The sequence below is a fragment of the Antennarius striatus genome, chromosome 21, assembly GCF_040054535.1.
Source record: "Antennarius striatus isolate MH-2024 chromosome 21, ASM4005453v1, whole genome shotgun sequence".
NCBI lineage: Eukaryota > Metazoa > Chordata > Actinopteri > Lophiiformes > Antennariidae > Antennarius > Antennarius striatus.
The window spans coordinates 17050001-17071029 of NC_090796.1; the positions used below are offsets into that span (position 1 = coordinate 17050001).

At 50.1% G+C, this 21029-nt stretch overlaps 1 protein-coding gene across 4 annotated transcripts in view; it reads right to left on the reverse strand.

Annotated features, from left to right (window-relative positions):
- Positions 1–12532: 12532 nt before the first annotated feature.
- The window catches only part of vti1a (vesicle transport through interaction with t-SNAREs 1A), a 96888-nt gene continuing 88391 nt past the window's right edge, over positions 12533–21029 (reverse strand). For all 4 annotated transcript variants that reach the window (XM_068305157.1, XM_068305160.1, XM_068305156.1 and 1 more), the window contains one exon: positions 12533–13998. In XM_068305157.1, coding sequence (XP_068161258.1) covers positions 13905–13998 — 94 coding nt within the window. In that variant the 3' untranslated portion in view covers positions 12533–13904. The remainder of the gene's footprint in view (positions 13999–21029) is intronic.

Here is a 21029-nt window from a genome sequence, read left to right on the forward strand (position 1 = left end):
AACACTCATTTCACACCTTCTGATGCCGACGCGTTTCTGGGGGGGGGTTCACGAGATCTTTGGTCGCCGCGGCGGCATCACTTATCGCCGGGCGGATTCGCCAGCATCCGTTCACATTATGCAGAAATGGAGGCCTCACTTTAGAGCCCGGCTTATTTACACTTCAAAATGAGGATCTTTTAACATTCTGTGATCATCCGCCGCATTGTTGGGGGATGAATCGGGCGTTTGGAGCACCCCCCCCCCCGCCTGGAGGACGGCGGCTCATTTCGGGGCCATTTTTTGAAAACACTGCACATAATCAGCAGGTCAACCTTGAATTCCCTTTGACACACACGTCTTTCTTCCATCGCTCAAACGGCGGCGGCGAGCATCACCTTGCTGGGGCTCAAGGCGGCGAGGAAAGGGGGGGCGGGGGGGGGGGGCGAACATGTAAGGGTAGGGGGTGGGGGGGGGTCTTTATTTCATCACAACAGCATCTCCCCCTCCTGATGGACGGTGGCCGTTTGTTGCGGCGTTTCCTCTCGTTAACCACCTTCCGAATTCATCAGAAGGCCACCCCCCCCCCCCCCCCCCAGATCAGATCACAGTCATATTTGATCAATATTAATAAGGATAGGCAAAGTCCTCCAGTAATTACCGCCGTCTTGGGGCTTTGATTCGGACCATTACTAACGCCTCTGCAACTTTAGATTAAAAAAGAAAACCCCCCCGCACCCCCCCCCCCCTTTATTTCATAACATTAAATCCCGACATGCATCTTCTAAAAGCTCTAATAAGACAAAGATAAGATTTGCATCCTCATACAAGTGTCGTTTCCAATTGATTATGGAGCCGCCATTGATGTGAGAGAAATTGATGTTCTCCTCTGTTCTTGAGGGCGGCTAATAGAAGGGGCGGCTGGAGGAGGAGACTCCCCCCACTTTGATCTTCAATCAGCCAAAAATCACACTTCTTTGTCGGCCCGTCTCCCCATCCCTCCATCTCCGTTGGCGACGATGGAGACGGAGGGATGGGGTGAATCGATCCAGAGAGGAGGAGGGGGGAGGGACCGCCGACAGGAAGTGGTTCTCACCTGGTTTGTTTAGGGGGTGTTCCTGGGAGGCTGTCACATGATGATTGACTTCTGATCGGGCGAGAGTTAATCAATCATTTATCCAAGATGGCCGCCGGCGTTCGGCGAACAGACGCGTCCCACGCATGTTTCACGGCGCATCATCTCGCCGTGGCGTTTTGGAGCGGAATTGACAGCGATGCTGCTCGTGTCTAAATGTACAGACCCTTGGCGTGAGAAAACTAATCTGCGCTGGGATATTATGGGATGCATGAAGGCAGAAATACGCCACAGGCAGCAGCGCAAGAACCGTCGGATGAACTCGTTGGTTGCTTTGTTGGGTTTCCTGCCAAGAGGATGAGATGAGAGGATCCATACGCACAAAAGTTTACGTTCAGGCCTTCATCACCAGATTGAAGCTGATGAAGAGGAGGATGAGGATGGGTTCAGAAAGAAGAGCGTTGATGAGGTGAGAGAAAAGCTGCAGAAGAACTAGAAAGACAAGTCTCTATGCAGCCTCTATGCTAACAGCGTTAGCTCCTGTACCAGGTGGAGGCGTGGCCAAGAGGCTGTGGGTGTGTCCAGCCAGAAGATGTTAATCTATAATCAATGATTTTTGTTTTGCATCAAACGTTTTTCCGTCGATCGGCTTCATGTTGATGGTTTTGTTTTTTTTAACCGCAGACGCGATGCTTTTATTTTGGCGGGTAAAATGATTTCTGCAGGTAAAAATTAAAACATTTAAATGAAATTTAAATTTTTTTCATAGGTTAAATATTTGCCATCCAGGTGTGGTTCTGTGTTTCCTGAGTTTGGGTGTGATGAAGAGGAGCTGAAGGAGCTTCATCAGGATGAGAGGCAGAGCAGTCAGACGTGAACCGTGATGCTGAGCCGGAGACAGGGGGGAGCTCAGCAGGGGGGTGGAGGGGCTCTGGGGGGGCAGGATTCACGGCTCAGGATCAACAGCAGCTCCCAGTAAAAACCCACAGACACCAGCTGAAACAAAAAAAACAAAAACGCCTCCAACGCATCCACAGATGTTTACATCCTGAATGGAACGATCTGATTGGACGCTTCACGGCGGCGCGGCGTGCAGCAGAGAGGGAATAAACCTGGAGCAGAGAGGCTGATCGCAGCTTCGCTCTCCAGCTCTGGTCTGTAATTAGAGTTTTGGTACCGTCCAAAGGTCAAAGGTCAAACCGCTGCGCCTTTTAATACGACACGCGTGAACTGATGCTGGCGGCTCGGAGACGTCCGACCCAGAAGGTCCAGGGTTACAAAGAGGAGGCTGGAAACAAATTAGTCCAGAATCACCAACTGAAAAACAAATTCAGACGAAGAAATTTAAAGATTTAAGAGTTTCTTTGTGTCCGGAGGAGATTAAATAACCTGAAAGTTGGGAAAAGTTCCCCACAAACACGAACCAGAAGAGGAGAACAGGAAGTCTCTCCAGGATGGCTCTACAGCTCTAACACCAGTCACGTGACCACATCTTTCCAAGCCTGGCTCCGCCCCTCCCAGGGGGGGGGCGGAGCCTGAGCTTGTGAACGGCGTCCCGGTGAGGACGGAGGCTTCGTGTAGCCGTTACCGCCTCACTGAAGGCGAGTGCCGGCGCCGCCCGAAAGCAACTCAAGCCCGAAGAAACATCAGACGCTCCGTCTTCAGCTGTTAGCGGCGCTCAGACGTCCCACAATGCAACGGGAGAAACAGTGGCTATTTATAACCTCTGAGTTTAGGTCTGATTCGGATAAAAGTCATTTTTAATCTAAATTAAACAACAAATGAGGTTTTTTTTATTTACATTTGAGTCAATCTGGAGGATTTTATTCCTCTGCTTCTGATTTGACGGGCCGGTCGTCACGGCGACCCCTCCAGGAGGAAGCAGCACGTCCTCTCATCGCATCAGCATCACGAAGAAAAGTTTCCGTCTCAGGGAATGAAAATTTCAGAGGGGGTGTTGCTCTTCGATCCCTGCAGGTCCATTAGTGACCCCGCACCCTCCCACCACGAGGGGGGGGGGAGTCAAAAGTCTGTTTTCTACCAGAGCCTCATCTGCATATTTGAATAATACATAGTGCTTATAAGCATATTAAATGGAATGTGGCCACGCGTCATTTGAAGGCAGAGATTAGACCCCCCCAGTTAATTATAAAGATGTCAAATGTCAGCGAGTGAACCCCCGCCCCAGGCCCCCCCTTTAGTTTGGTGATTATCTGCACAAACTATAGATAAAGTGTCATCATACAGGCTATTAAGGTGCTGGGCTTAAAGAGACGCGTTATTACTATGCAGAACCCACACACACACACACACACACTCCTCACACACACTCCACACACACTCCACACACACTCCACACACACACTCCACACACACTCCTCACACACTCCACACACACTCCTCACACACACTCCACACACACTCCTCACACACTCCACACACACTCCACACACACTCCTCACACACACTCCACACACACTCCACACACACACTCCACACACACTCCACACACACACTCCACACACACTCCTCACACACACTCCACACACACACTCCTCACACACACTCCACACACACACTCCTCACACACTCCTCACACACTCCACACACACACTCCTCACACACACTCCTCACACACACTCCACACACACACTCCTCACACACACTCCACACACACACTCCTCACACACTCCTCACACACTCTTCACACAGCTCCGCTGATGTTAGCGCGCTAAATTAGCCTCCGAAGGAGCGCTTGTTTTGGTCATTACTGCAGCGTTTAGCCGGCGCCGCTCAGCGGGGGGCAGCCTTCTGGAAAGCAGCGCCGGCCAGAGAGGGGGTTCACCCTGACAGGCGCGCCAGTCAAACGGGGCGGCCCTCTCTGTGTTCCTGTCAATCTAACCCCCCCTTCCTGCCCTCTGAAGTTCGTTTAAAGGGAGGCTCGCCGGCTCCTCTCAGGTAAGGAGGCCCCCGCATTAGGAGTCCTGGGGGGGTCAGGGATGATGTGCTCTTTCAACTGTACTAAACTGTCTGTCCTGCTGCTCCCCCATGACTGAACGGACAGACGGGAAACACAGGAAGGAGCAGCCAGAGGAGGAGACGGGGGGGGGGGGGCACAAACCCAACATTCTTGTTCTGTTCATAGAAAAGATATCTAGTTCATTCCCTATAAATATTATATATATACTAATAAAAATAAGAAATAAACAGGTAGTCCTCAACATACGAACACAACTGGTTCTGAGTTGTTCATAAGTTAAATTGTTTGTAAATTGTTATTTATTAAATTTCAATCTCTAATCTCCATTTGAGATCACTTCAAGTCTTTACTACCCTAAACACTAAAGTACTAATCCCTCAGACTGACCAGAAACAGTTACAGGACATTAAAATCCAGGTTCAGGTCGTTTTACAGTTCAGTCGTTCTGATTAGACGTCGGTTTAAAAAAAAATCCAGTTTACGTCGTTTCTCTGGATTAACGTCTGTCCAACACAAATACTGGACTCTAAGAGTCACTAGAAAACTGTTACAAACAGAATAAAAACATGTAATCATATTAAAATACGGATGTATAGTTCCAGTATCTACTTAAGCGTCACTTGTGAGTCACATGATCGTTTTAATCCAGATTAGTTTTCGGTAAACTTTAATCCTGATAAATTAATCCTTGAGGAGAAGAAGAAGAAAACACTTGAAGGAACTCTCCACCAGTTTTTAGATCACAGTCAAGAGTCTCTGTTGATGATCCCCTGTAGCTACTGTAGCATGTAGCTTAGCTTTAGCATGAAGGAAGGGGGAGGAGTTATTGTGAGTCAGAGTCAGAGTTGTCATCAGAGAGATCTTCATACCTACGAATGTTCGTATCTTGAGGACTAGTTGTGATTGTTTGTCAGAGAACAGCAGAACTTGTGTCCTCGATGACAAAAGAGGCCGTCTGAACTCTGCTGCCCCCTGTGGCGAGGCGGTAGTACTGCACCGACACGCCTGAGCTTAAACGTGCTTATAAATGTAAAAATAAGCAAAACGAATCTACAGTTACGAGACGCGTGAATCCCACAGAGTGAAAGTCCACTTTCCCATGATGCACTGCTGTTTACGTATTTAATCACTTATTATCCCGAGTCAGACGTCAGCAGCAGGTTTGGCGGCGTATGTTTCGGCGGAGGCTGTACGATCCAGCTGTCTGTTTCTGGAGTGCGCTGGGGGGCTCAGGAGTTTGTTTTGGTTTGGGGGGGGGGGGGGGGGGGGCTGACACAACATTGGCTGCTTCCATCGTCAGGCAGCCCACACCACCACGAGGCCCCAGCCCTTCAGCTTCCTCAATATTTGATGGGATGAGCCCCCGCCGACCGACTCAAGGCCGAGCGAGCTCCGCTCCCCCCCAACTAACCCGAGCGCAGGAAGTCCGCCGAGGCGTCAGCTCGATATCCACGATCACAGAGGCAATCACGCTCGGCCCCGGCCCCCAATCAGATAAATGAGACAAAGAGCAGAGAAGAGATGATCGACGTGGAAGCTAAATGTTCTATTTCAGAGGACGAGCGAGGCGGCGCACGCCATCGGCGTTCAGGAGCTTCTTTAATTCCAGTTCAGCTGATCGGCGGCGTCCTGCGGGTCTGGAGCCGCCAAAGTTCTCCGGCTCCAACTAGTTTGTGGTGGATTGCAGGAGGTTACGTCATCCAGGTCTTCTTGTTTCCCCTTTTTCCATCCCAGCAGACAAATTTTCTGTCCAGAAACATGAGGAATAAAAAGCCCTAACTGGTCACATGACCCGCTAAATTATTGAACGCCCCTCAAACAAAAGATGTTTGATTCTGGGCGCCGGGCGAGAGCGCGGTCCGGGTTTGTAGTCTGATCCCGGCTGGCGGTCAACAAACGGTCGGTCTCACTGGCTGGAGGCGCTGCGAGACAGAAACCAGTCCGGTCAGGAGGATTCCCAACACAACCAGTCCAGACCGGTGAAACCTGCTCAAAGGACTGGTTACCCACAGGTAAGACTAGTTCACCTTCCAACCACGCTCACGCTAACGTCTTTAGCTTAGTGGCTATGGTGAATCAACACGAGGAGACTGAGTGTGAAATTATTTGGAGTCTAAATCACGTTTGTTGATGAACAACCACACCCGTCTCGTCACACAGATTTATGAATGACCAGAAAAAGGGGAATTCTGGGTAACGGATGTCACACAGGTGTTTGAGGCTCTGCTGGACGTCCAGCCGGTGAGGATCAGCATTGCTCCTGAATTGGATGGGGGGGGTTGACGGGGTGGGGGTGGGTTGATGGGGTGGGCGGAGGGGTGATGGGGTGGGCGGGGCTACCTCCATCTCCTGATCTCTTCTTTCATTCTAAATATTGAACCATCAAACATCCAATTTTTGCCACTCTGTCGTGTTTTGTCTGGATTTCCAGCGAGTCGGGGGTGTCATCGGAGAGTAAACTACGTGTACGCTTCCAGTCCTTTGTACCCCCGCCCCCCGCTGCCGACACCCCCCACCGGATGTGTGATGGTGTGCTCCGGTGTGTGTTTGCAGTGATCGTGCGCCGGCTTTGTTTTCCTTTTGAACATCTCTTTCATGTCGCTCTTTATTTATTTATTTCTCTCCTCGCCGGTTAGGCTGCAGCTGATTGGCCGATCGCTGCTCTGAGTGTCATCCGTCAGCGAGGCTCCTCTCTGACGGATGACCCCGCGACCCCAGCTCCCGCTAGCGCAGCAGCAGCGCCGGGGGGGCTCGGTTTAGCAGGAGGCTATCAAGAGGCGGAGCTTATTCTCTTCTTCAGGTGTTTAAACTAGTCTCTACTTCAGGTGTTTAAACTAGTCTCTTCTTCAGGTGTTTAAACTAGTCTCTACTTCAGGTGTTTAAACTAGTCTCTACTTCAGGTCTTTAAACTAGTCTCTACTTCAGGTGTTTAAACTAGTCTCTTCAGGTGTTTAAACTAGTCTCTTCTTCAGGTGTTTAAACTAGTCTCTACTTCAGGTGTTTAAACTAGTCTCTACTTCAGGTCTTTAAACTAGTCTCTTCTTCAGGTGTTTAAACTAGTCTCTTCTTCAGGTGTTTAAACTAGTCTCTTCTTCAGGTGTTTAAACTAGTCTCTACTTCAGGTGTTTAAACTAGTCTCTTCTTCAGGTGTTTAAACTAGTCTCTTCTTCAGGTGTTTAAACTAGTCTCTACTTCAGGTGTTTAAACTAGTCTCTTCAGGTGTTTAAACTAGTCTCTTCTTCAGGTGTTTAAACTAGTCTCTTCTTCTCTAAACTGGTGTCAGATCTGGTTCCTCCTCTATGTGTGAACATCAGATCTGGTTCTAACCCTCCTCTTAAACCTACACATGATGAAGGTCATAGATGTCTCTAAACCAACAGAACCAGTTCTTTAAAGTTCTCACATCAGTTGGTTGTTTGGTCTTCCTCCTCAGTTCCTCTCGGTTCCTCCAAGTCTGGCTTCTCCTTGTCTTCAGACGTGGCGTTCTCCGGTGATTACCCATCATCCATCAGTCTGGACGTCTGGACGGCGGTGCTGGAGCTCAGACAGACCAACACTGAGCAGCTGGAGTCAAGTTAGACCGGATGGATCCGTCAACAGAACCGAACCTCTGACTCCGAGCAGAGTCACGGGTTCTTCTGCAGCTTTCATTGGTTAAAACTCTTAACTAGTCCCCATAGGTTAAGGTTTGTTTATAACTAACCAGGAAGTGAAACCCGGGGTGAACAAACGATGACTACTCGACTCAAACGGACCAGAGAAGCTTCCGGACGTGCTAACGTTTAGCTTTAGAGGAGCGTCTTCGACTGACGAAGAGCTCTGAGGATCCTTCTTCTTCTTCTTCTTCTTCTTCTTCTTCTTCTTGTTTCTTTTGTTCGCCTGAACGCTTGTCGACTTCTAGGAACGCGTTCATCAAGGTTTCAGAGGGTTTGAGTGATGAAGACAAAGACGCTGTCGTCCAGCAGGAGCCCAAGGCCAGCGATCGATTCCGTACAGATAGAGAACACAACGGCGACGCGTTATTAGTCGTGCCTTCAGTGGAGCTTTAAAGAGCCTCACAAGCATCTGAGCTTCCTAAAGGCCTCTTCATCACCTTCATCATCTCATACGAGACTTTGTGTGGCCTCAATGGGAACGAGCTGAGGCTGAATGAACAGTTTGTTCCAGGAAACCATGAGATTAATTGTTGGCATCGCTTCTATATGCTGCACATTTTCAAAAAGAGAGTGCCTTAGCATTGACCGGCTAACCCTGCTTGTTATTGTGTACTCAGAATACCCCCCCACACACACACTCACACACACATTGACAACACTTCCAGATAGATTCAAGGTTAAAGAGACGCCTGACGGTTTGTAAGGACCTGAAGTCTCCACCTGAATGAGGCAGAGGCAGGAACATTTTCCGATGTGGACAAATTACCGATCAATGGGTTGAGGAGTGAAGTCTGAGTAACGGAGGAGGAAGTGAGAGACGTCCTCAGCTCCGCCGCCGTCCGATCCGGTTCCACAGAGACGTTAACCGGCAAACAAAAGAAATCCTTGTGGGCCCAACGTCCAGGACGGACCAGTCCGGGTCCTCGCCATCCGAGGCGAGTTGATGGGTTTCTGATCGCCGCTCGTCAGAGACGGAGTAGTTTTGGTTGTGTGTCAACAACGCAAGGAGTTGTGTGCTCGCACCAACGATAGCATCAGGAGCCGCGTCGTCCCGCCAACGAGCCGATCTCATCGCCGTGGTGACACGCCCTCCTACGCCGGTCAGGCGAAGGCCTGAGGTCAGAGGTCACGACGGCCTGTTTACTGTCCAGAGACTCATTACGGTTCTGTTGACGCTGCAGGTTAGTCAGGACCTTTAAGCTGGAGCTGAAGCTGCTACTGACGCTAACTAGCGCTGGGGAGTAATCAGCTACCTCATCAGGAGTAATCTGATTACCTTCTGCTGGAGCGCGTTGAACGCCTCCCTCCATCGTTCTGCTGTGAGTTCAATCCCAACGCGACGTCAGCCCCTCCCTCTCTTTACCCATAATCCTCCTGCTGACTCCCTCCTCATCCTCTCACCTGCTCAGAATTCAGCCGAGGCCTCTGGGATTGGACGATTTCAACATATTTTATTTAACTGCTTTTGTAAGGCCTAATATTCAGCAGCTGTGATCTATGACTGAATTACAATTTTCAGGGTCAAGGAGGGACTCGGCTGAGGAAAAGGGGGCTGTGCTGATGGTGGGGGAGCATTAGTGTGTGTGTGTGTGTGTGTGTGTGTGTGTGTGGAAAGGGGGGGTGATGGGAAAAGGAAAAAATACGACGAGTGGAAGGAAAAATTTCATGTTGTCTTTAAAAATGAATGAGAAAATGGGCAATCCCGCGAAAAGAGGGGCGATCAATACGGCCCCTCGGCTCGCCGGGGCCCCGAACCGATCCTTGACACGAAGACAAGTTGTGCGTTTTGTGGCTGCGTCCACATCTCTCGATGGTGGTGGTGGTGGTGGTGGGGGGGGGTTTGTTTCTGTGATGAATTGTGGGATTGCGAGAAAAAGGCTTGAAGCTACCAAAGCAGGGTTCTTTCATGTGTCTCTATTTGCGGCGGCGGAGGGATACGAGACGACATCATACAGGTTCTCTAACCTTTGGACTCCCCGTTCAGCTGACCCCCCCACTATAAGAATCCAATTACACTTCCTGGCCTGTGTGGAGAAGCTGGCTGGCGAGCTCTGGGATTGGACGCCCTGTCATGAATATTTAATTCCCACCAACCATCAGAGGCGAGGTTTTTGCTGAGGGAGGGGGGTGTTAGCTGCTGGGGCTATTGTAGGGGGTGCATCCTGTTTCGCTCTCCTCCACCTGCACATCTCGGAGCACCTTCTCCATCTCCATCTGTCCATCCACCCCTCCTCGGCGCTGTCATACTAAGCGATGCCCCCCTCCGTTCCCTCCCCAGTTGATTAGCGAGCTCTTCAGTAGCCTGTCATGGCGGATGTGCTCCATCAAAGCTGATCGACTCCTGGTTTTTCCAGGAAGATGTCGCGGGCGATCAGCGCGCGCTCAGATCTCCGGCGGCGGGAGGGGCGTGACTGGCAGCCCGTCGTTTGAAGGCGCCGATTCCTCCGCTGATGCCTCCCAGTTGGAAATTTAGAATCGTGTCTGCTAAGACGCCGCATGCAAAGTAAATTACCGTACGTCCACCCGCCTGAACCCGGCTGCTTCTGAAGGTCCGAACACCGAGCGCCCCCCGGGCCTTCGTCAGACTCATCCTCGCGTCTCGTCCCACTCCAAAGTCCAGTTTGAAAATGTTCAGAAGCACAAACACCAGCAAAACCCGATCAAACCTGAGAATAGCTGTGAAACACCGCAGCGCTAGCAGCGGCTAGCAGCTAACTGAAAGCTAGCAGCTAACTGAAAGCTAGCAGCTAACTCAAAGCTAGCAGCTAACTCAAAGAAAAGAATTCGGGGAAGAAGAAGAAGGATGAAGCAGTTGAGGAGGACAGCACCCGCCGCTCCGCTGCCTGATGGAACCACATATCTCCCTCTACGCCGACGACGCCTTGTTCTACCTCAGCGTCTTCGTTCAACCCCCCGCCTGTCGACGGCGTCTCTCAACGTCAGTCGTGTTTTTCAGCGGGGAAGGCTGGAGGACGGTGTGGAGGAGCTCATCAGGGAAAAGAAGACTTCTAATCGCGGAAATGTATCGTCATGACGACTGATCCGGTTACGGAACGGAGGATGGCGACCCAGAAGAAAGAAAACACCGATGAATGTGCGGAACGTCGGAGAAAGTCCGCCCAAGGAGATCACATGCTTCAAAGCTCTGGCAGCCGGTGAGTTTTCCAAACACCAGGGCGGCGCTATCCCGTGTCGACTGGTGGGAGAATCTGATGACATCACACGGCGTCGAGAAGAGGACACCAGAACGTCTGTCCGGCGGGGGCTCTGGGTCTCTCTGAACACCAGCGTGGCGTTTGAGGTGCTGACCTCCTCTAGTATGTGTAAACGACATCGGCACCCCCTGTCCCGTTTAAGGCCCGCCCCTTAGAACGCCGTCCTGAGGGCGGAGCCTCAAGAGGACGTGAACCAACAGAACAGAGCTGGACTCCAGGGATGGGGGAGAGGAATCACTTCCTCCATCCAGGTCTGCAGAATCACTCATGGGTGGAGCGGAACCCCCCCCCCACAGCCAGTAATTAATTACCCCGCCCCCCCCGCCGGGGTCTGTATGGGGGCCAGCGCTCCAGTCACTTAAGGAGGGTTAACACCCGTCCAAATTAAATATTAAGGGGTGTCTGTACCTGCTGCTATTGTTGCCCCCTGGAATAAGATATAACCTATTTTTGACAAGTTTTCATCCTCAGCCCCCCCATCCCCCCACCCCCACCCCCCCGCCGCCAGACGCTCGCCGAAAACTAAATCAGCGGATTCGGGGTGGGGTGGTGGTGGTGGTGGGGGGAGAAGGGACGCCGGCAGGGTGGCATTGATGAATAATCTAGTTCACATTCCGATGACACCCACCTCCAGGACGGAGAGAAAGAAAGGGATGGATAGAGGGGGGGGGGGGGCAGATGATAGTCCACGTCTGCTCAGGTATCACATGACAGCGCTCCTGTTTAAATAATAAAGCGAGACGGGGAGGGGGTGGAGGGGGGGGTAACAAATCGTTATCTCCTCCTCAACCCCCCCCCCCCCCCCCAGTCGGCTTTTATAAACTTGTTAAAGACATTTCTTAATGAACATAATAGCTCTGCGCTAATAATGAAAAGAAAATAAAAACATCTAAAAGCGTGGAGGCCCCACCACCACCACCACCCCCCCACCCTGAGTTGTCGCCGCCGCTCAATTATTTCCTTGTCAGGGGGGTGTGATTTTAATGAGGCCCTGTGGGACTGACGTCTGTCAGTCAGCCCTGACTTTTTGACACCATTACAACTTCAAATAGACGCCGCCGCCACGCTGCCTTCCACCGCTCCGCGCTAGCTGCCGCTACGCTCATCTGACAGGCTGGGGGGGGGGGGGGCAGGAGAGGGAGAGAGAAGAGGGAGGGATAGAAAGAGAGCACACACACACACACACACACACACACACACACACACACACATGAACGCACACGAGGAACAATCACGGAGGGTCGTTACCAGATGAGGTTTGTCAAACTGCCAGGGATTTCAACTCTCACCCCCCCGCCGCCGCCGCCGTTGCTTCCTTCTTCCCTTCCTTCCTTCTTTTCCTTTCTTTCCTCGCTCTAATGGGGGGCGGGGGTTGGATGGGGGGTGTGGACACCCTTGGCATCTTTGGGGGGGGGGAAACTGCGGCCCTGAAACGGAATAACAAACGACCTCCCCTCGCCGGGGAACTGACCACAGGAAGCCACGCCTCCTCCCCCTGCAAGCTCCGCCTCTTCATGTTTGAACTTATAAAACCTCTGCAAATGTCACCTTTTTAAAACACACCTGGATGAAGAGAGGATTAAAACACGAGAGACGTCGGAATAAAACACAGGACAGGTTGTACGACCAACCAGAAGCATTTATAGAACGACAACAACGAAAATGAGACAACACACAAACAACAACAGATCGACACGACACAGGTGGACCTGGTGTGTGAACGCACACACCTTATCACGCCTTATAAATAAATAGAATCAGGATTTCAATGCTAGTCCATCAACACCAGTGAAGTCTGAGGGAATGAGTGTGTGTGTGTGTGTGTGTGTGTGTGTGTGTGTGTGTGTGTGTGTGTGTGTGTGTGTGTGTGTGTGTGTGTGTTTCTGTGGCGTGTTCTCCTTCCACCTGCTCACGATGCCTTCAGGTACCGTCAGATCTTATAGTTTTTGTCTCCTTGTTGCGAACATGTGAAAATTAAACCGTCATTTCCTGGAGGGGCTACGCTAGCTCACGTAACAGCAGCTCAAAGAAAGACCAACTGTTGTTAGCTGCCTGCTAGCTGGCTAATGCTAATGTCAATACGTTATGGTGTTAGCGTAATGTCAACATGAAACTACAGCTGCTAACACGCTAGCTTAGCTAGCGGTAGTTAATGTTTGATGTCCATGAGGTGTTATTAGCGGATGCTATTGGTTAGCACCAGTCATAGCAACGACAGATGTGACATGGAGCTAAGCTAGTTAGCATGATGGCAGCGCAAATGTTAGCTTCCTCTGAAGCATAGTTAACGATGGCCGATGCTAAAAACAGAAGAGCGGCGTGAATCACGGTCCGCCGCCGCTGATGATGTCATCAATGGAAGACTCAACCCCCGCCCCCCGAGCTAGCTAGCGTCTCATCTGGATGAAGACTGTGTACGTCTCCTCATGCTGGCCCCTCATTGGCTTAAAACATCCACCCCACCTGATCTGAAGGCTCCGCCCTCTGGGCTGCATGAGGAAGGGTTAACCCTTTAATGACCTTCATCCGGCTCGCCCGGAGACGGGACGGCGGGAAAAAGTGTTGACTATCACAGAAACAAGTGGCGTCTCCGGGGACGTGGGAACGCCTGACGGCGGGAGGACGAAGGCGAGAGGACGAAAGCGAGAGGACGAAAGCGAGAGGACGAAAGCGAGAGGACGAAAGCGAGAGGACGAAAGCGAGAGGACGAAAGCGAGAGGACGAAAGCGAGAGGACGAAAGCGAGAGGACGAAAGCGAGAGGTGCAACGAGAAAAGAAAGGGAGGCGGGAGGAAGAAAGAGGGAAAGAAAGCAAAGAGAAAGAGAGAAGTGGAAAAAAACGCTCCTGTCGGGTTGTGGAAACGGTGATTCATGGGGACCATTTGTCCTAATTACAGCAGAACAACGCGTTTGTCGCTATTAATCACAAGTGTGTGTGTTTGTATTTGTGTGTGTGTGTGTGTGTGTGTGTGTGCGTGTGTGTGTGTGTGTGTGTGGAGATCAGTGGTTTCTCAGATTGAGATAGATGGCCAGGACGATGGTGAGGAGGATGATGGCTCCGAGGATGAAGACCAGGACCCGGTTCTGGATGATCCTGCAGAAGACAGAGATCAGGAAGGGGTTCAGGAAAACAGTCACATGATTAAAACCGTCCAATCAGCTGCTGCGGGGGTTTTTAACGGCTGCATTCGTGGTATTTACCGGTACTAACACGGGCGTGTAAAACGCAAAACGTCCCAAAATGCAACACTTCAGTGCAAACTGATGGTTTGTGCGTTGAACACACACACACACACACACACACACACACACACACACACACACACACACACACACACACACACACACAAACAAGCGTGACACATAAACAGCCCCAGACACACAGACTCTAAAACTTTATTTGCACAATAAAGTGGAAAAAGTGGCTCAGTGGGTTCCTGCAGGTAATAAAATCAGTGAATTACTGATGGAATTCGCCGTAAAAACCCTCTGCTGCACATTAACCCCCCCACTGTGACTCAAGTCCACTCCAACCAGGAGGGGGGCGGGGGGGGAGCGCGGCCTTAGCGCTGCGCTAGCGGCCGTCGTACTCCGCCGCTCCCGCCGCTGCTGCTGACAAATGACAGAATTATCACATCTGCTGACACGTGGAGGGGGGGGAGGCCGTAGAGGTGGGGGCACTGTCCAGCCCCCTAAGCAGGAGATGAATAGCCCCTGCTGTGGCCATTCATCACTGTGGAGGTGGAGGGGTTGCTCAGTCACCCCGATATCCCCTAAAGCCCCAGACGGCCAAGCCTCGGCGGTAGCCTCAGCTAGCGCTTAGCTTAGCTTAGCTTAGCTTAGCGGCGTACTGGTTTGTCTCATGCGTATTGATATATCAGTATTTTAGCATTTTAGCTAGCAGACAGGTGTCCATTCACCTCTATGGAGGGGCGGGGCTTAGAGTCAGGACAGGAAGTGGTCGTATTCGGATGAAGGGGCTGTGTTGTCCGTCCCATAGAGGGGGGGTGGGGGGGTCAGATAACGCCGTCAAACGGCTGACATCAGCATCCTGGTGTCTGGGTGTGAAGGGATCAGCTGGGGATCGGGTCCCACCGCAGCACTAATCAGAACACGCTTAGCAAGGCGGCGTCTCGCCCCATTACTGAACATTCATTATTTAGAATGACTATTCATCCAGGCCCTGTGTGTGTGTGTGTGTGTGTGTGTGTGTGTGTGTGTGTGTGTGTGTGTGTGTGTGTGTGTGTGCGCTGTTTGTTTGTTTACCGGCTGAGGGAGGAAGCAGATTGAAACTGTCCAATAAAAAGCTTCGTGAGCTGAACACAATATTTACTCCAGTGACACGACATCTGATGAAGCAGGTAGTTAGTTACTACGGTAACCAGTAAACACTTCAGGTGTTTAAACTAGTCTCTTCTTCAGGTGTTTAAACTAGTCTCTTCAGGTGTTTAAACTAGTCTCTCCAGGTGTTTAAACTAGTCTCTCCAGGTGTTTAAACTAGTCTCTCCAGGTGTTTAAACTAGTCTCTTCAGGTGTTTAAACTAGTCTCTTCTTCAGGTGTTTAAACTAGTCTCTTCAGGTAGTCCCTGGTGTATAGTTGGTCACCTGGTCGGTCGTTTTGTTCTCAATTTTAGAATCAATAAAGTTTTTTTGTCGTTTTCATGAACCTCTCCACAGATTCAGACACAGAATCACATCAACCAGAAGCAGCTCAGATAAAACTTCCTCCACTAACACAGAAACCCCCCCCCCCACGACCCCCCATCCAAAAAACCCCTAAAATGTGGGGTGAAGGAGGAGAACATGGTTTCTGTGTGCGGTATGGTTGATCCGGTCCTGACACAAGGCCAGACAGAACAGAACTTATCAAACCGGATCCATCCTCCAGCTTTGACACTTGACATGGGGGGGTGATGCGGGGGGGGGGGGTATGACTGATGCTGACCCACACCTACACACCTACACACTGACCCACACCTACACACCTACACACTGATACAGACCAGTCAGAGCAGGGATCCAGGTGCCCCCCCCCAAGAAAAAACGTTGATTTACTCTTAAAGACACAAAAGTTTCCTGAAAATGAGTCGTTTTTAAAAACTTAATTTAGAATTTCAACCTAAACACAAACAGCTTCCACTTCCTGTCCTTCCTGTTCCACTTCCTGTCCTTCCTTTTCCACTTCCTGTTCCACTTCCTGTTCCACTTCCTGTCCTTCCTGTTGCCCCCGGCGATCATTCATTCAGTACCAGCTGACCTTTAACCCCAGATACAGCCCAGAGGACGACCTCATCTTCACCCCGCTACCCACAACAAATCTACAAACCCCCAAACAGAACCAGCCAATGAGGGGCGCAGACAGCAACCGGCCGTCCTATTGGCTGCTGGTGTGATCCAATCAGGGAAGGCCTTACTGGAGACATGGTGCTAATGTCAAAGAGAGAGAGGGAGAGAGAGAGAGAGAGAGAGAGAGAGAGAGAGAGAGAGAGAGAGAGAGAGAGAGAGAGAGAGAGAGAGAGAGAGAGAGAGAGAGAGAGAGAGAGAGAGAGAGAGAGAGAGAGAGAGAGAGAGAGAGAGAGAGAGAGAGGGAGGGAGAGAGGGAGGGAGAGAGGGAGAGAAAGGGATGAAGGGGAGGAGGAGAAAATAAAAGACGCGGGACAATAAAGAGAGGAAGAAGAGAGGAAGAGGAGAGAGAGGGAGGAAGGACGGAGCGAGGGAAGTCCGTTTACCCGGGGAGGCGGCGCTGGAGGAGAGGCTCCTCCGAGACACATGAAAATAATGAGGACTTTTCTGTCAGGAAAGATTTACAAAATCGTACCAGTGTTATTAAAATTTAAAATCCGCCGTTTCTTCCCCTCCTTTCCTCCCTTCCTCCCCTTCCTCCCCTTCCTCCCCTTCCTCCCTCCCTCACTCCCTTCCCTTGTTTTCTCCCTCCTCTTCCAGCAGCTCAGCCTTATTACAGCTCTAATGAGCACCGCCATGCACCTCAGTGTGTGTGTGTGTGTGTGTGTGTGTGTGTGTGTGTGTGTGTGTGTGTGTTGGGGTCCAGGTCTCCGGTGCCGGCTCCATCAGCGCCCCAGTTCCCCCAGTCCCTTCAACGACACACACACACACACACACACACATGTGTTCATACACACTGTTTTTGATGGCTCTCAGAGGTTGCACACACACACACACACACACACACACACACACACACACACACACACACACACACACAAACACACGCAAACACACCTCTCAGACAGACAGATAACACCCCCAGCCCCAAAATAAAAACAGCCTCAGTCAGACAGCACCTTAAACACACACACACACACACACACACACACACACACACACACACACACACACACACACACACACACACACACACACACACACACACACACACAGAACAAACTTAGCCTCCTCTCTCAGGCCCTCCTCCTTCCACTGGTCGACCAATAAAACAAAAATCAATGGCTGTCTGAGCCGTTCTGGCTCTCCTCCCTCCAGACCCTGGGAATATACAGCCAGAGAGGGGGGGTGAGGTGAGGTGGGGGGGTGAAGGGGGGAGGAGGGAAGGATCAATGTGTTCACAAATGGTTTGAGTGATGGACAAGGAGGAGGACCACTGGTGGGGGGTACGCTCTAACTAATGCATCGACTTGTTATCACAAACTAATACAAATATGGGCTTCATTGTAGACGCACACACACACGCACACACACACACACACACGCACACACACACACACACACACACACACACACACACACACAATCAAGCCAGCCTGGAGAAAGGTGAGAAACGTGCGACGCTTGGAGGAGAACAAGGAGGCTGGTCGGGTCACTGAGATCCGATCCCACCGCGACCCCCCCACCTCAAACCCCCCCGCCCCACTTAAACACATCCTCTGCTAGCAAGCGTTAGCCGTGATGTCATCATGTGTGTTTCCACCTGCTTTAACTAAAGACAGTCTGGATATACATTTATTCGTATATTATTATCTATCATTCCCGTCTATTATTCTCTTATTTATCTCATTATTATTCGTATTATTTATCTCTACGTTCTGAAACAGAGAAGCTGAAACAAAAAATAACCAATAAAAGATTATGATTCTGATTGAATCAGAAATAATTCTTTAAATTTATTCCTTTTTGGTAGTTAAATTTGTTTCCATTATTGATTTGTAGATTATTGATTCCCTCCATTAATCTGTGAATTATTAGTTGTACTAAAAACACATCTGAATGTTGAATTAAATCGACCGACCGAATCAAATCAGTAAAGCGACTTCATAATTAATCATGATGTAAAGCGTACTTCCTGTTTGTGCGTCTTTAGCTAATGACGCTCTCTGACCTGAGATAACTCTCACTGCAGCTGGACCCCCCCCCTTTGATTCCTCTCCTCCAGCCTGAACAGCAGAGCAGCATCACGGCTCCACAACTTCATCCATTTTTTATCGGCCGGCTAACAACCCCGGCCAGCAGCGGCCCGGGCCGGGACCCGCATCGCTCTCAGAAAGGTGTTGCAAGGTGGAGGAGACGGGGGGCCGAGGGAGCGAGGGTGGGGGGGGTGAGCGTGGGAGGACGGGGCTATATGCTGGTGTATGTTAGGATGGAGAGGGGGGGTGATGAAAGGAGGAATATGCTGCATCCCTCTTGATTATCTTTACCAACTTGTTTTGCCAGCAGGGGCTGAATGCAGCCTTTTCTCATGGAGGGGGGGGGTCAGGAGATCCTGGTGGCTTCCTGAGCCCCCCCGTCCTCTTTCACACCTTCCTTCAGCTGAGTGATTTTTCTGATTTCCCACCAAAACATTTTTGACTTTTCCAACTTTTACATCTTTTACTTTTGCAAAGGGGGGGTTGGGGTGGGGGTGGGGGGTTGATGTGTTTTATTGATTTGCATTGAGTTGACAATCAACAGCAGACTTTCAAATAAAAAAGCAAACCAATCAGATCAGTCCGGGCTGACAAATCGACGCGTTGGCGTCTGCGTTCGCATCACTTCCTGTTCGGCTAACGCTAAAACGATAGCTTCACTCATTCTGACACAACATTAAATGAGTCTGTGCAGCCCATAATGACCCATCAACACTGTTAACCCATGCATAGCCTTTAAGCTAGCTGCATTAGCATGCATCGCGTGCTAATGCAGCTAGGTGCGGCGCTACGCTAAACTTGATTTCCCATCTTTCCGCAGGCGAGCTGATGGGTTTAGGGTGAACTGCTCCTTTAAGGCGAGCTGATGGGTTTAGGGTGAACTGCTCCTTTAAGGCACCGACAGGTGAAGGTTCTGGTTAATCTGCTGCAGGAGGACTGGACCTGCAGATTAAACCTGCTAATCTGCTGCAGATCCGTGACCTTTTGTGTGTCTGGATTCTGATCAGGAAGAAATAACCAACCGCCCCCCCCCCCCCCTTTCTATTCAAGCCGTCTCCACAAAGCGATTCTGGAATGGCTGCAGCATCCCTCCACCCGCCCTGATAACATGACATTCCTCCTCTCTGCTAACACAAAATCCCCCTTGTATACATTCGCTGAGGGCCGGGGGGGCCAGCTGCGGATCCCATTACTGGCCGCGGCGTCAGAGGGCGTAACGTTAGCCGTGTGGAGCTGCAGGCCTGCAGAACCGTGATGTCCATAAATTTTTATTGTTTGTTCAGCATTGAAATCTCATTAAAGCTCATACATCATGTGTGCTCAGCGCCGCTGAGGAAGAGGAGGAGGAGGCCAGGGGGGGAACGGCGAGTCCAGGTGGATCGGGGACGGTTTCGGGAGCGCTGGCCCCCTCCCCACCCCCTGAAGGCCCAGCTGAAGTCATCCCGTTTGTTTCTGGTAGAACATTTTGAGCGTTTCTTCATCGGTTTATTGGAAACTTTTCCCCGACTTGACCGGAGCGTTCCTGTTGTTATGGCGGCGTCGACTTTGACACCTTAACCCGTCTCCAGCGACTCATTCAGGAAAACATTTAGCCTCCATTTAAAACAACAAAAGACTTAAATGAAGCCGACAGTTGGAATAAATCTCCCTCGCCGTATTAACTTTAATTTCTGGTGGAAATAATCCATAAACCGCGGCGTAAAAGAATCAGACATGTTTGTGGCGCTAAAATCTATCAGCGTTTAGCATAAAAAAACGTGGATTTTATTTGATTTTGCTGCTAAAAATAAAAAAAAGTTATTTAAACATACAACGAATGTGATTTCAGGAAAAGCGCGGTGGAATAAAGAACGAAACATCGTCTGCGTAGAAACGATTGTTTACGTGATGAGAGCAGAATTATGGAATGTATTTAGCAGCACTGTACCCTATTAATAATGACAATAAAAATAAAATGAATCTAAATTATACATCCCAGGTGGGATAAACAATAAAGTTAAATCTAAAGCAAATATTTTCATGGAAACGAATGTTTGTGTTTAGGGAAATAAAATATGCATCAGATTTATTATAATATTTTATTGGACTTTTGCTTTCTAATTAAAACTGGTCTAATAAAAAATGATTTTCTATTTCTTGTAGTTTCATTTATTTTCCTTCAATTTAATTTTTATGAGTCAGTTCTACATTTTTATTATAGTTCTCCTTATTTTTAAGGTTATTTATTCAACGCGTCAGTGTTCTAGTTTAAAGATTAAATAAATCTGAAGTCTGGTTTTTATTCCTTTAAGGTTTTCACAGACAAACGGACGCCCTCGTCTTCATCTGGACATCTGGGACTCCTCTGGGCCTGGAGAGGCTCGGTTTGGGCCCCCGTCACACGGGAGACGAGGGTGTCGGCGTTTGAGTCGGAGCCGCTTCGCGGCGCGGCGAGGAAACTCCTCCGCCCGCTGCTTGTTTGCCGTTTTAAATCAACTCTCCAAATATTTGCTCCACGTCCCCCCAGTGGTTTGGGCTCTGCATCCTCTGCATCTCCTCGTGCGAATGATGTTGAAATATTGCCCACCAGCATGGACACAAACATATCCACGCATAAACACACACACACACACACACACACACACACACACACACACACACACACACACACACACACACACACACACACAAGCTAACCCACTTCTTATACAAACGTGCAGAGAGCCTGCACTGTCCGATCCATCCACATTTAGCCTGCAAACATCCC